General features: G+C 33.9%; 1 protein-coding gene across 2 annotated transcripts in view; it reads right to left on the bottom strand.

The window, feature by feature from the left end:
• Positions 1 to 1,206: 1,206 nt before the first annotated feature.
• The window catches only part of LOC128229639 (uncharacterized), a 58,577-nt gene continuing 44,881 nt past the window's right edge, over positions 1,207 to 14,902 (bottom strand). The window contains exons 5-7 of one of the 2 annotated variants that reach the window (XM_052941408.1): positions 14,491 to 14,695; positions 12,587 to 12,655; positions 1,207 to 6,189 (exon numbers count right to left, since the gene is read on the bottom strand). In XM_052941408.1, the coding sequence (XP_052797368.1) occupies positions 5,933 to 6,189; positions 12,587 to 12,655; positions 14,491 to 14,695 (531 nt within the window). In that variant the 3' untranslated portion in view covers positions 1,207 to 5,932. The remainder of the gene's footprint in view (positions 6,190 to 12,586; positions 12,656 to 14,490; positions 14,696 to 14,902) is intronic. The other variant, XM_052941409.1, reaches the window with a different exon arrangement.

The following is a 14,902-nucleotide window of genomic DNA, read 5'->3' as shown; positions in this document are numbered from 1 at the left end:
CTGGTTGATGCGACAAGAGTTATTGAAAAATAACTATTTGAGATTTTGTTTACTTTGGCACATGCTTATAAAAATCTTTCTTTCTTTTAAGCGGGAAAGTGTGACAACTATGTTAAAACTTGGTCAATATTTACACATCCCGTTTCTCTCCCTCTATCTACTGAACATTTCTTAATGGGCTTTTGTATACGCATATATTATCCACATGTTGTCACACTGAATAAGTTTTTGTAAGAAGCTCATTTTGGGGGAAATAATGAAAAGTAAACAACACTAATATTCAGCCGAAAACTGTCTAAAATACCCATCAAATTTTCTGTATACAATGACGTATAATCATGTGATATGAATGCTGTGTTAGCTCTGAGACTAGCAAAATATGTAAACCCTTAATCAAATGAGAAAATAAACAAATGATCATCTGCTTAATGTGCTCTAGTTTTAATTAAAACCTGAGACAAATTACCTTGGTCAAATAACTTTGGACAAATCACCTTTGACAAGTTACCTCGTACAAACAACCTTGGACAAAACCCTTAGCCAATAACCTTTGACAAATAACGTAAGACAAATAATCTTGGACAAAAAGCCTTGGACCAGCAACTTTGGACAAATAACCTTAGATAAATAATATTGAACAAATAGCCTTGGACAAAAAACTTAGCCAATAACCTTCGACAAATAATAAGACAACTAATCTTGGACAAACATCTTAGGACAAGTAACCTTGGACAAATAACCTTAGACAAGCAAACTTGGATAAATACCCTTAGACAAATGACCTTGGACAAACAACCTTAGACAAATAACCTTGGACAAACAACCTTAGACAAATTACCTTGGACAAAAAACCTTGGACTAAAAACCTTAGACAAACAACTTTAGACAAATAACCATAGACAAATGATCTAAGACATATAACCTTAGACAAACGCCTCTAGACAACTAACCTTGGACAAATAACCTTAGACATATTATTTTTAACAAATAACCTCAGACAAATAACTTTGGACAAATAACCTTAGACACATAAACTGAGACAAAGTACCATGGACAAAAATAACCTTAAACAAACAACTGTAGACAAAACAACCTTAGACTAACAACCTTTGACAACTCAAAAGGCATAGCTGCGGATTATTTCTTGTATGGTCAGTTGAATCAATTAGTTTAATTTCATGATAAAAGGAAGGCAACAAGAACATGTAATAATATTTGTAATTTATTTACAAAAGAAGCACAGGTCAAGAGCACATTATGGTAATGAGAATGAAAAGTGTTATGGCTGAATGTAAATATACATCCAATGAGCACTTCTTAAAACAAACAATGATTTAAACATTCATTTATACCAATTTATAAGCTGTTTATATGTTTCATTATACAAGAATGTTGCAAAATGTGTGTATTATGTTGAAAACATGCACTTTTACTGAAAATTATGCAATAAAAAGTCGATGAAAAATGTCTGCTTTGAAATATATGCAATAAATATTAACATCAGTCACTCAATATTTACATTGCTTTTTAAGCACGTATTTACGCATTTGTCAAACATACAAAAATGTAAATGTGAAGTTCTTTTGTAATATAAACAAGATGATATAAAGCGAAGAATGATTACTTTAAAAAAATCTGAATGTCATGCTAATGAAATTGATCAAATTGCATTGCCAGTCATCAAAACACATTGAAAACTAATTTAATGTTATTCTCTTCAATGTGGTAAATAAAGAATAAAAACGAGAGTTAACACATCGAAAATAGGGTTTTAAAATATTGTATAACTTAACCTCGGATTTATAATTAAAACATACATTTTGGGGGCACAAATAACAGGATCAGCTGTTTGATTCTTTGGGTGTAATTTGAAATATTTTGAAACAAATAGTTTATCTAATAATGTAATGCTAGTTTTAACTTTTATTTGATTTCTGAAACATAATTTCCTGATTTTTCGATAGTTTTGTCATAATTATAACTATATGTGCCATGCATTTTCAAGAGTTAGTTTCATTATTTGCTATCCAGTGGTTCATATCTAGATTTATCAGTGAAAGAAAAAATAATATTTCATTGTTTCAAACCGTGAAAGTATCAATTTGATATTTCACTGTCATGAACAAGCCAGCTCTCACTCCCTATTAAACAACAGCTCGCGCTGGGCTGGGACTCAATTTCTATGACATCATTTCCGAAATAACTTGACACACGTTTACAATTTGGCGCACCTTTCCGAAAAACTACAGTTAACTATCATTTTTACGGCGTATAACAAAAAGCACAATTGTTGGTGTAAGATCGCATTCAATTTCACCAGGTGAACATCTAAAAGAAGATATATAAGCCAGAGCCTTTTGTGCTCCCGCGGTGAAAGATATTACGATCTTACACTGTAACAAACAGTTATCATCTATATATCTAAATTTCAAGAATATGTATGATATGAACAAAAAACATGACATAACAAACAAAACTACAAATACTGAAACAAAAACACTCTATAAATAGCATTTCAAGGGCTAAGGACAAGACCGTTGTAATACATTCTGTTTCTTTATTAAGATACAACCGTCTTACACTAAACCTGCGATTACACGGCGAGGAATCACGTGTCTTTAATGGGGTTCTCACATGGGTCACCACGGGTCACAACCGATGTAAACAAACAAGTAGGTAATTTTATTTTTAATTTCCAAAATACTTTTTTGGCAGAAAATATTTCTTAGCCTATAAAGGACTATGCTATTTCCTGCTTCTGCACGTGTAAAATATTTTAGATTTAAACCTTAGCCAAAATTTAAGCACGTCTTTTTTCTACAAAATCCCATCAAGTTGAAATTTTTGGCCAAGGATTGCATCATTAAAGCAAAGATATTTCACATTGGTGGTGAACCATGTGAGAACCACTTTGAAGTCATGTTATTCCTCACCCTGGTTTAACAGTGACTAGAAAAATATGATTTTACTGCGGCTTAACGTTCATAACAATACCAAAATTGCAAATAACAATAAAATAAAATAAATTTAAACAACGCCCAGGGCGTTATAACTTGGTCGCAGACTTGAAAGATGTAATTTATTGAAAAGGATTAGAGAACATTTATTTTATCCTTGAAGTCATGTTATAATTAACAGTTAAGATAAAATCATCGCAGTAAATTAAACGTACTTCAAAAACAACATTTGTAATGGTGGAAAAATATAATGAATCTCTAACATTTATAGCTTCTCTTTAATGTTCATTCACAATAACAACACTCTATCATTAAAACGGTGGTTTAAAATGCACAAATTTTGCCGTATATTTTGATAGATCTACTTAAAAGATTATTTTTCAATTCATGTGACAGATTTGCTGTGTAATTTCTTCCTTAATTAAGCAAATGAATTTCATTAAACAACATCGATTTGTAATGGTTTGTTTTCTTTAAGTCGAATGAACATATAACACATCAATCGAAACACCTCGGCCATTATCCAACAGTATTCTCGAAGCCATTCGGCACTCCTCGACCATTTTCATCGAAAACAACCTCGGATGTATATGGACGTTTTACAATGTCAGAAATCTATATAGTAGTTAAACTTTATGTCTTTACTCTTGGAAATCTTAATTATTTATGCAATTAATTTATGCACTGGCAATCAATTTAAACTTAGTAATACAAAATATACGTTTAAACACTCCTATTAATTAAATCTATTATTTCAAATTTTACGAACTACTTCTACCGATGTACCGGCATACATCCGAGATTGTTTTCGATGAAAAATGGCCGAGGAGTTCCGAAACTTCTCGAAGCTTGCAGGAGATGGCCGAGTTGTTACGACTGATAACACATCAAAATTGACTGTATATTATGATCTGTGTACAAATGATAATGAAACAAAATGTACATGATAATGCTCCAAGTTTTCCAGTTTCTTTGGATCCGAATATATGGTTCCTTTTAATACTATGTCCCCAAATACATGTACCAATCAATGCAAGTTAAATATGTATATATTTTACCTGTGTATTTTACAAGTGGCAACTATTTCATGAAAAATGTTTCGGAAGAGCGACCTTAATGATTCGTCAACACGTAGATGCTAGATGACCATTAACTAACCAAAAACTTCCAAACCAGGCCGTATTATTTCTCGTTAGTGCTGTGTTTCCAGCGATTTAAAATGCTTTAACGATTTTCTTGGAATGGAAATGTTTTACGGACCTGTCCTGAAACTCTTGTGATATTTGAAACCAATGTCGCTCCATCTAAGAAGATCTGTCAACCTTTGATAAATGCTACAAAGGCATTTTTTAAACAAAACAATGCTGTGCAGTTTATATATATTGAAAAAGCATGTATTAAATCTATTCATTTCTTTAAAACCACTGAACACAAATGCGTATTCATCCATAATATTTACAGAAGCACTTTTATACAAATATAATTAGAATAATGAACAAATAAATAAAACATGAATGTATGTAAATAAATGAACAGCATTATTGATTTTCTTACGTCTGAGACATTTCCTTTTAGAGACAAAATAACACGTCTGACCTTAACGCACGTAATCAGAAGGTGGTTTCAGAGGCCTATCCAAAATCGATCAAATTGACAAATTTATTGACTTAATAAAATTTACAAAAATATCGACACAATAAAATTAGCATAAATATCGAATCAATTAAGTTGACATAAATATCGACTTAATAAAATTGACAATTAAATCGACTCAATAAAAATGACAAAATTATCGACTCAATAAAATTGACGATAATATCGATTTGATTAAATTGATAATAACATAGACTTAGAGTTTTAATACTATTGATTATTGTCAATTTTATTCATCATGGATATGCCGTTTATTTAGAGTCAATCTCTCATGAACATGTTGTCATAATAAATCTTCATTTTATTCTACTAACTCACTTGTAACGTGTTCATTGAATCATAAATTAGCACGTGCATATATGCACGTGCATTCAAATGTATGCATTTCTAGTTTATGTATGTTGACTGATACTTCTCATTGTAAGTTCATGGATAACTTGACTACCCCACACATTCGTGCAATTCTTCCAGTTCGATATTGAATGTAGAATAAAACAAAACAAATGCCACCCTACTTTTGAAGAACAAAATTATTGAGCACTTAACATGTAAAGGTTTTGAATTGACTGTACAGTCGAACCCCGTTGGCTCGAACTCCCGGTGACCGGCGAAAATACATCGCGGCTCGTTAATTTCGAGCTAAGCGGGAGTTCTTACCTTCAGTATTAAGAAATCGGTCCATTTTATCCAGCTCGAGCCAACGTGGAAATCGAGCCAAGCGAGTTCGAGTCGACGGGGTTCGACTGTATAATATGTACCAACACTTTGATGTAATACTGTTGATATAAGCACCAAGATTTTTATAATGATTACAAAACATACGTTAAGTTATTTTTCATTTCATAATAATCTTCTATATTTATCTGTCTATAGTGCATGCGAACCTTTGACATTTAAATTCGAATAGCTGTAGAATGAATCTCTTGCAAACATTTTGAATATTGGAAAAAGCCTCTTTGTAAAAATATAATGCAAAATGTTCCCTCACGCCAAAGACATCCTAGTGAGGTCGATATTTAGCAAGTGATATTATCTATCATACAGAAAGTTCAAAGCAAAATTATTTATCAAAAAGTTCAATATTTCATGAATTTTAACATTGATTGTATAGACCCATCGCTTGTATTTTTTCACTGCATGTAACTTAAATAAGTCTTAGTTTTCAATGCCATGTTGTTACTAGTATGAAGGAAGTCTAAGGTTAAGACTTTCTGCCCATCACCACCACGCTAAAAATTATGCAGCGGCGCATAAGCAATACTTAAGCCTTAGATATAAATAAACATCATAAATTACGGCTTCAAAAATGTCACAAACATCAGTCAGCTAGTTTTACTGACTCCAGAAGTGCCGCCACCGTCGGCGCCTTCTGCCAACATGGGTGTGGTCTCATCTGATATTCGCGTCACGGCCGACTCGCTCTCCCCGGACGACTGCGATATTCGCTGCGCGCTGACGTCACTTTCTGTCCCAGATCCCGGAAGTAACCGATCCGTTTCCGTCTCTTCGGCTTCTTCGTCTATGTAGCGGATCTCGCTTCCGGCACGTGCCTTGGCGTCGGCTTCCGTCTCTGGGGATTCTGAAAGACAAAGGTCAACTATTGGGCGATTTTCGAGTAAGATTTTATTTAAAAGAAACCGTATATTTACTTCATTCACATATGCTTTTTATGCATTTACTACTCCAGGCAAAATATACAAAATATTCTCACAGAAACGTGCTCTTGTTTTCATTGTTAAGCCTTAAATTGATAAGCATGCCGTTTTGATCAAAGTTTAAAGAGACTCCGCTCATATTGTTGTACCGAAAATTAGTTTCCTGGTAATGCATCTGAAAACACTTATTTTATCATTATTTAACTTTTTAATATCGAAATTGCAGAAACAATCAATTATAGTATAAAAAGTGGGATGCAACCCACCACGGCAAAGTCAAGAGAAAAAACCGACGCTTTAAACACAATGCGACAAGGACTTTGACAAAAGTGATGGATAGTTTTGCCTTTTAACAATGCATTGATAACAGCACGTGATAATGTCATTCAACCAATCACACAACAACAAAACAAAGCCATTATGCTCATGAAATTTGTGGTCTTCAAAGAAGATATTTGAGCAAATATCAACATTTGCTGAAGGGTACCGGCTTTCGGTATTTTAGTGTTACACTTGTATATAATGATTTGCCACTTTATTTCCTCATACAAAAAAGTGCATTTTACAAAAAACAACAACATGAGCTTCACCTTGTGCCTTTAATGTAAGTTGCTACACTTTTATCATGGAGCCAAATATACGAGTCTAGTTTATACAAATATCTATTTGCTATATACATCGTTTTGGCATCGATTTACACTGTATCAACTTAGGCAAAAGTACATGTCGGGAAAAAAATAAAGTATGGAAATAATCGGTTCACAGTTTGGAAGGAAGTATTCAAAACATGGTACCCGCCTGTGTGCCCCAAGGAACGTGGGAGAATGAACGAAAAATATTATGTGTGCTTTCCTTGAATATGACAAGATTAAGGCAAAACAATGGGTTTGGTTAGGGTTCAATCATTTTTTGTGTGTGTTTTTAGGCTTTATATAAGAACGTAATTGTCAATTGTCATCATAGGAGAATGGAGTTATTTTCTGTATAAAGCATTATAAAGTTTTAAACTACATATTAAAACACAAAATTATTTATTATCACTTTTTACCAACTGACTATAACTAACGGCAGGGTCGGTCCGTCTTTTGTAGGAAGGGGTGCGTAACCGGAACAAAATGTATTTTAGGCCTAATATGTCGTGAAACAATTCATAGGTACGTCTTCATGTGTTTTTTTTTTCTAATTATTGATTGGCAATAGGTATATTTTGCACACAAACATTGCATTCCATTGGGCCATTGAGAATTGTAACTGTTGATTTATTAACGACCGGTGACCCGAAACAATGTTGGTAACAGTTGCAATGGAACATTATAAAGTTTATCTTTTGTTCTTTATCACCAATTTGCCATCTTTTAACACCATAAAAACGTGTGTGTGTGTTATAAAAGTTAGAGTGTATATATATATATATATATATATATATATATATATATATATATATATATATATATATATATATATATATATATATATTCTGTATCTATTCATAAAGACCTTTCGAATGATACTTAAACACTATAGGTTTAGAGTAAGGGCCAGGCATCCATAATACACATAATAATAAAGACCAATTGTGCTCAGGAACTTATTTCAAGTTAACAACTTTGTTAACGTCATCGTTGTTAACTTTCGAGTTGTTACTGCACCGGAAATTTAATAGATAAACAAGTGATCTCTGTATTTCTAACAAGATGTGAGACAACATTTTCAGCTGTACGTGTTTATATTTAATTACAATGTATGTAAGCTCATCAAATGTTTCACGTTTAAATGTAATCCGCAACGACATTGTAAATCACAGTGTTAACTTTAGCAAAGTTCTGAACAATCAGTCCAACGTATATCAGATGACAGTGGCATAATTGGAATCAACTCCTGCTATTTTCTTTAGTGGCATATAACCTGTACAGTTTAGTGACATGTGACCTAAAATAAACATTTTTATCGGAACTCCTCGAAATCAAGCACGGATGTATATGGACGGTTTACAGTGTCAGAGTTCTTAACCTTGAACTACGCTGCAAGTATATCGCCTAGGAATGTCAATTTAGCAGTTAAACCTAAGGACTTTTGTTATCAATTATTTAAGCAATAATGACACACTTCACCTGGAATCATTTTGAGCTTACATAACACATGATAAAACGCTTCAATTAATTAATATTATTATGATTAATTTTACGAATTTCTTCTACTTATGTCAGAGGTTGTTTCGATTGAAAATGGCCGAGGATATCTTATTGCGTTTAAGTATGGTCTTGTAAGATCATAAAATAACTGTGAGTTATAGCATTTTAAGAATGTCAGAAAATCTCGTAAAGCCTTATAAGATCTTATTAGGCCGTGTAGGATTTTCTGACATTCGTCAACTGGTATAATAATTATTTCATGGTTTATCGTTGTTAGGAGTGAATTCTTATGCAAGACTGTAGAAAATTGCAAACTGTTTGGTCACATTAGTAAACATAGTAAATTGTGCTAGGAAATAGCAGGAGTTCACTTCCTTCATGTCACAGCGCATCATATGCCTATTGCGCTGTTGGACAAACCGAATATATTTAGGTTTAGTCAGTGCAGACATTCAAATTATGAGATATGTGGTTTCAACTTGAATAGACTATACTGTTTCTGATATATGGGTTTGTTACAAAATGCATCCCTCGCTACTGGGAAAAGGTTTAGACGGATAAGGAAAGCCAGAATACTGACATTTTCGTTTTATGTTGATCTATTTATGTATTTTATGTTTTGTTTGATACCAAAGAGACATTTAAGTAGAATAACAAAAATCTCCCAACCAAGATAAGTAGATCAATATATTTGGCCACAATGGAAATCTTTATCATGCCCACGGCCAAAGATAAAAAAATACCCGTATTTAACTCTTTAATCACTACGCACAACAGAATTCCAGCGAAAAATATGCTTTTGCTTTTTTAAACATATTTTAGGAAATAAGTATATAAAGTGTACATTAACTATGACTACGATCATTTGTAACTTATAATGTGTATGTTATTTGTTAAAATGTCTTTGAATTATATTCTATTCCATTATTTTTTGATACTAATACATTTTAAAGAAACATTAAAGTAGCTTTATCAATAATACTAATAATCATTTAAAATAGTATAACAACCAGTAATTCCTAATAGAAAAGGTAGAGAAACATCCACAATTCATTGAGTTTTGACAGTTTTTTCTGAACTGAAGTTTACTTTTGTGTTGAATTTCGAAAGAAAAATTAAAACACGTTTTGTATCCTTAATTTGAGCTGTCTATATATTGTACCAAATTTCAGATGCAATAAGTAATGAAATTATTTTTTTTACTTTACACATCAAATATATATAAAGGGCGATTCAAGGATTTGGCGAAATATGGTGTGGGTGGGGGGGGGGGGGCACTTTCGGAGCGCAACTAAGAAAATACGCACCCATCCGAAAGAAAACGGACACTACACAATTTGTTTTATTGAGTTGATTAGGGTTTGGGGTCGTTCCCATAGTTTAGTCTGTAAAAGTGCATTTAAATGACATTAAAAATACTTAAACTATTTTAGAGGAGGCGTGTGTCGGGTGCACCCCGTCTAAGCCCGTTTCTGTAAATTGCATTAAATTAATATAATGAACTTGATTAAACTTAAAATTGCTTTTATTGTTACGTGATACCACGTTCCGTGCTAATTATATCTGATTGCCAGGTATAACTTCTGTGCATTCTTATCGTCTGCTACTGTGTACTTATCGGAGATCCTTTACTGTGGGGTCACGTAACACAATATGCGTAGCCTTAGCGCTTTTGGCGTGGTGTTAATTTCGAGACGTTTTCTTCCTTTGCTTACATGTGAACAGGACATTAGACCGTTTTATTTAGAGTTTGACTGGGTCGAGTAATTAAAAGGACTAGACACCAGATGATACCATTGCAAGAAAAAAGCAATGAAAATTGTCAAAAGCTTACATGAAAATAATATCGTTGTGTACACCGCATTGAATCTAATTTACTGATGCTTACATTGCTCACGACACATGTATCCGTCGCTGTGTCTGCGTATTTTTCCAAATCGAAATTTAATGGGATTGTCTCCCACATAATTCTCATTAATTAAAAAAATAGCGCCGGAAAATATATCTGCACTAATCACTTGACTTTCATATTTCTTAATGCATTATAAATTTGGAAACCGCTTTTCGCTTCTTTAAACGGGTAAACTCAGCTGAGATAGCAACAGTACATTCTTTAAATCATATAAAATGATGTCATCGGCCTCCTACTAGCTCGCATTGACAATTCTAGGCTTGTTTTGGGGAAATACTGAATTTGCCGATTCGGGGACCATCTGGTGTCTAGTCCCTTTAATGCTATTCATTGGAAGTTTTAGAAGTCAAAACCAGCCCTCTTAAAATATTTACAAGAAGCTTGGATTCATCTCTTAAATTTCAGTGCATAAATCGATGAAGGAAACCAGATTGTGTAGGTTAACCTCAGACACCTCACAAGTGTAAGCAAACCCAGGACAGAATACAATTATGGGATAATTTAGGCCATTTAGACAGTGCATGTGCGCTTCCAGGATCAAAGGTTAAGAGATCGGCGGTTTGAGATTTCAGATCACCGTTGCTAAGAAAACATCCGTGGCTAAGAAAACATCCGAAACACTGGCCTATAAACCTCATGTTAGCTTCCTAACACCAGATTCTCAGAATTTAATAAACACTGGACGTGGAGCAAGGTATGTTAGTGTTACGTACAACACTGTATAAATTACATTGTAAACAGTTTTATATAGGCGTGTGCTAAACAGAGATATCAAATGTTTCTTGATATTTCTCAGCTGGCATTTCTAAAGAGGTCTTGTATTAGATCCCCATCCGTGTATAAATACAATAACGTCTGTATGGATATAAGTTGATTATCTTAACATAACTGCTTGAAATAGAAACATATTTGATTTTTTTTTTTCTGAGCTCCATTTGACGGACATTTGAATCTAGAGTTATAATACAATTGACAACCACCACCTCCTCGCCACTAATCTGTCTGTTAAGGCTAATCAATGATAATTGGGCGGTACACATGCAAATCTATCATAGATAATATGAAATGAACAATCTAGAATAGCCATTTAAGAAATCATCAGAGATGAGTTTATATGAATACGTAAAAACTAAATCGAAACCAACACCATTTGATAAATAACACTTAAGGTAAGCCATCCATCATTAGAATGCAAATATGTTGTAGTGCGTTCTGGATATTAACATTGAGATTATTTCTATCTTTACTAAATCAACCATTATATTATTGCTGCATGTGTTACAATTTTGAATAACACCATAATGTCGCTACAATTATGATATGTTTTTAAAACAAATCAATTTGTTTCTTTAATATCAGAACGTCTATTTAAAAAGCCTCTTGTTGAAAACTGATGTTTAAACTGGACATATTCCAGTAAATTGTTTGTATGAATGATGGATGTATTACCTTAAAGCTGCACTCTTACAGACTGACCGTTTTAACAACATTTTTTTTTTGTCGATCGTAAATATGAAAAAAAATGCAATCTGATCTTTTGTCAGCCGTCTGAAATCACTGGTTCTCAGACATTTACGCAAAAATTGGCTTATTCCAAGACAAAAAGAAGAAAAAAAAGTTGTCAAAACGGTCCATCTGTGAGAGTGCAGCTTTAAGTGACCAATATCAAACTATGCTAGCCACAGTCAAACGAGAATCACTGTAAAACGGTAAATCTATATACATAATATTAAAATGAAATGAAGCTTCATTCCTTGGCTGATAACGCAATATTGATTTCGTGCACCAGTGTCAGTGAGGTGATAAACTTGAAAGAGACAGAGAACACACAAATACTAATAGGTAATTAGTCTGAAAATCCAAGAGAAACTTTTGTTATTGTTGCCATTTTAAATGGGTATGATAAAAACAATGGCTGCCATTTCCCCTGAAAAATGACCCTGCAGTACTGGAATATATAACACCGTTGATTGAATAATAATGGAATATATTCAGTATAAATAAACTGGTCACTGGGATACAATACGATCCTGAAATCTACATTCCGTATATGAGTGGTTATACATAAGTTCTAGTATATAACAATAGTATAACTCGATTATTTTGCTCGATATATAGCCGATAAAAACAAATGAAATAATATTGTTAGGTGAGTTATGATGAGATGACAGGAAACTGAAATGATGAGGCGAAATGAGGCTGTTCGTCCGTCCGTACGTGCTACTGCCCGTGAGCCATGCGAGCGCGTGCATGGAGACGCCACTGAAAGCTACTTACGTAAAATAAGCGATCCCGAGGAAGACGTGCGCGAGATTCTAAATCCCGCCCACTCTGTACCACGTTCTACTGCAAGCAGACGACATTTTCGATTTGTATCTTTTTGTTTATTAAAATTAAGATCTTCAGAGAAATATTTTTTATGTTATTAAGCATGTCTACAGATGACATTTTCTGATTTCCTTCATAATTCACATTCATTGCACGACCCGACCGAGATAACTTTTGGTGAACAAGATCGTTAGTTATATTTATCATACAGTCGAACCCCGTTGGCTCGAACTCACAGGGGCCGGCAAAAATATCTCGAGCCTCGGACAATTCAAGCCAAGCGGGAATGGTCACCTTCAGTTTATAGGTTACACACCACCATTGTTATTCCCTATATAATTCAATGTAAAATTATAATTTTCAGACAACATTTAAAGGCATTTCGAGCGAATGCAGGCTATGATAACCACATATATTCTTAAAGTACAAGCTTTAAATTATCTTTTAAGCCAATAAAAAAGGGGGGTCCAGTTATTCCTAAGAAAAATCACTCCACTTGAAAAATAAACTCTAAAATTTGCACCGTCCGCCATGACAGATCTTTCAAAATGACCTTTCAACTATAGGGCAGCGGTTTATGCTTTAATCTCTACTCTAAATGATAAATCAAGCAAGAATAGATACTTAAGGTATAAAAGTTTCAGGAATAATGATAGTTTTGATTTACAGTGTATTGAGCATGTGAAAACATGTCTATCAATCATAAGAACAATTTTTTTTTATCGAGAATTTTCCACACAACGAAAGTACATATGACGTAATGGTGACGTCATTCCTATAACTAAACCCGTCCCTGCATTTTTAATAAAAACACTTTCGATAAGTCCTTCATACATAAATACACCCAAAGCTAGCTCAATCTGATAGTCTGTGTCAGGTTTTCCAGTTTCACTGCCTGTCACCCAAGTGCCTGTGCGTCTGTATTTTCTAAGGCGTTTGGACCCAAAATGCCATTCTTTGAGGGTTTTCAACTGAACCTTGACTCAAATGGCATTCTAAGCATCAAATTGGGCAGTTCTACACATCTTTGCACACATTTCATGTTCTCGCAGTCAAATTTTCACCAAATTTGGACATTTTCAGTGCTCGTAAGATTGCAGACGACTCATTTTTTTTAAAAAATAGGCGAAAGTTGTGAAAACCAGGAAATAGCATATTTTGATCAACCGGACAAGATAAATGCATTTAATTGTGAAAATTTGCCAGAAATAGTGAAATGCAATACATTTCTTACCAAAAATAACACTTTTTAAACAAAGCAGTTTGGTCCCTTTTAGGTTACACACCACCATTGTTATTCCCTATATAATTCAATGTAAAATTATAATTTTCAGACAACATTTAAAGGCATTTCGAGCGAATGCAGGCTATGATAACCAAATATATTCTTAAAGTACAAGCTTTAGATTATCTTTTAAGCCAATAAAAAAGGGGGGTCAAGTTATTCCTAAGAAAAATCACTCCACTTGAAAAACAAACTCTAAAATTTGCACCGTCCGCCATGACAGATCTTTCAAAATGACCTTTCAACTATAGGGCAGCGGTTTATGCTTTAATCTCTACTCTAAATGATAAATCAAGCAAGAATAGATACTTAAGGTATAAAAGTTTCAGGAATAATGATAGTTTTGATTTACAGTGTATTGAGCATGTGAAAACATGTCTATCAATCATAAGAACAATTTTTTTTTATCGAGAATTTTCCACACAACGAAAGTACATTTGACGTAATGGTGACGTCATTCCTAAAGAAATTGGTTCTTTACATCTAGTTCGAGCCAACAAGGAACTCGAGCGAAGCGAGTTCGATCCATCGGGGTTCGACTGTATATTTAATTCCCATTGAAACCAACCTGGTTTGTCTCTCTTCTGTGGCGGTGCTGCGTTTGTCGTCAGTGCGGAGGCTGGTTTTATAGGAAGGGATTCATTCGTCCGTCCGTTCGCGCGCCCGGCGGTGGGGATCTCCTCATAGTGGTTAGCTTTATGGGGCTGTCCCTCCGGATCTCTATACTCTATGTTGCTGCACTCTACAGGCGGTTTGCCGTTCCGTCGCTCAGCCTGAAACACATTTTATGAATATCATTATTATGTATTTAATTATTTATAGATGACTGGACGGACGGACGGACGGACGGACGGACGGACGGACGGACGGACGGACGGAGTTTTAGAGGTAAACCGCATGGTATCAGTGTCTTTCTCTTATCAAAGCGATGCAATGTTTGATTTTTATCAATAATTAGGATCGAACTACAATTTTAAGTA

The sequence above is a fragment of the Mya arenaria genome, chromosome 4, assembly GCF_026914265.1.
Source record: "Mya arenaria isolate MELC-2E11 chromosome 4, ASM2691426v1".
In the NCBI taxonomy this organism is placed as follows: Eukaryota; Metazoa; Mollusca; class Bivalvia; order Myida; family Myidae; genus Mya; species Mya arenaria.
Note: the sequence above shows the minus strand (reverse complement) of the source record. Positions and strands in the feature narration are given on the sequence as shown.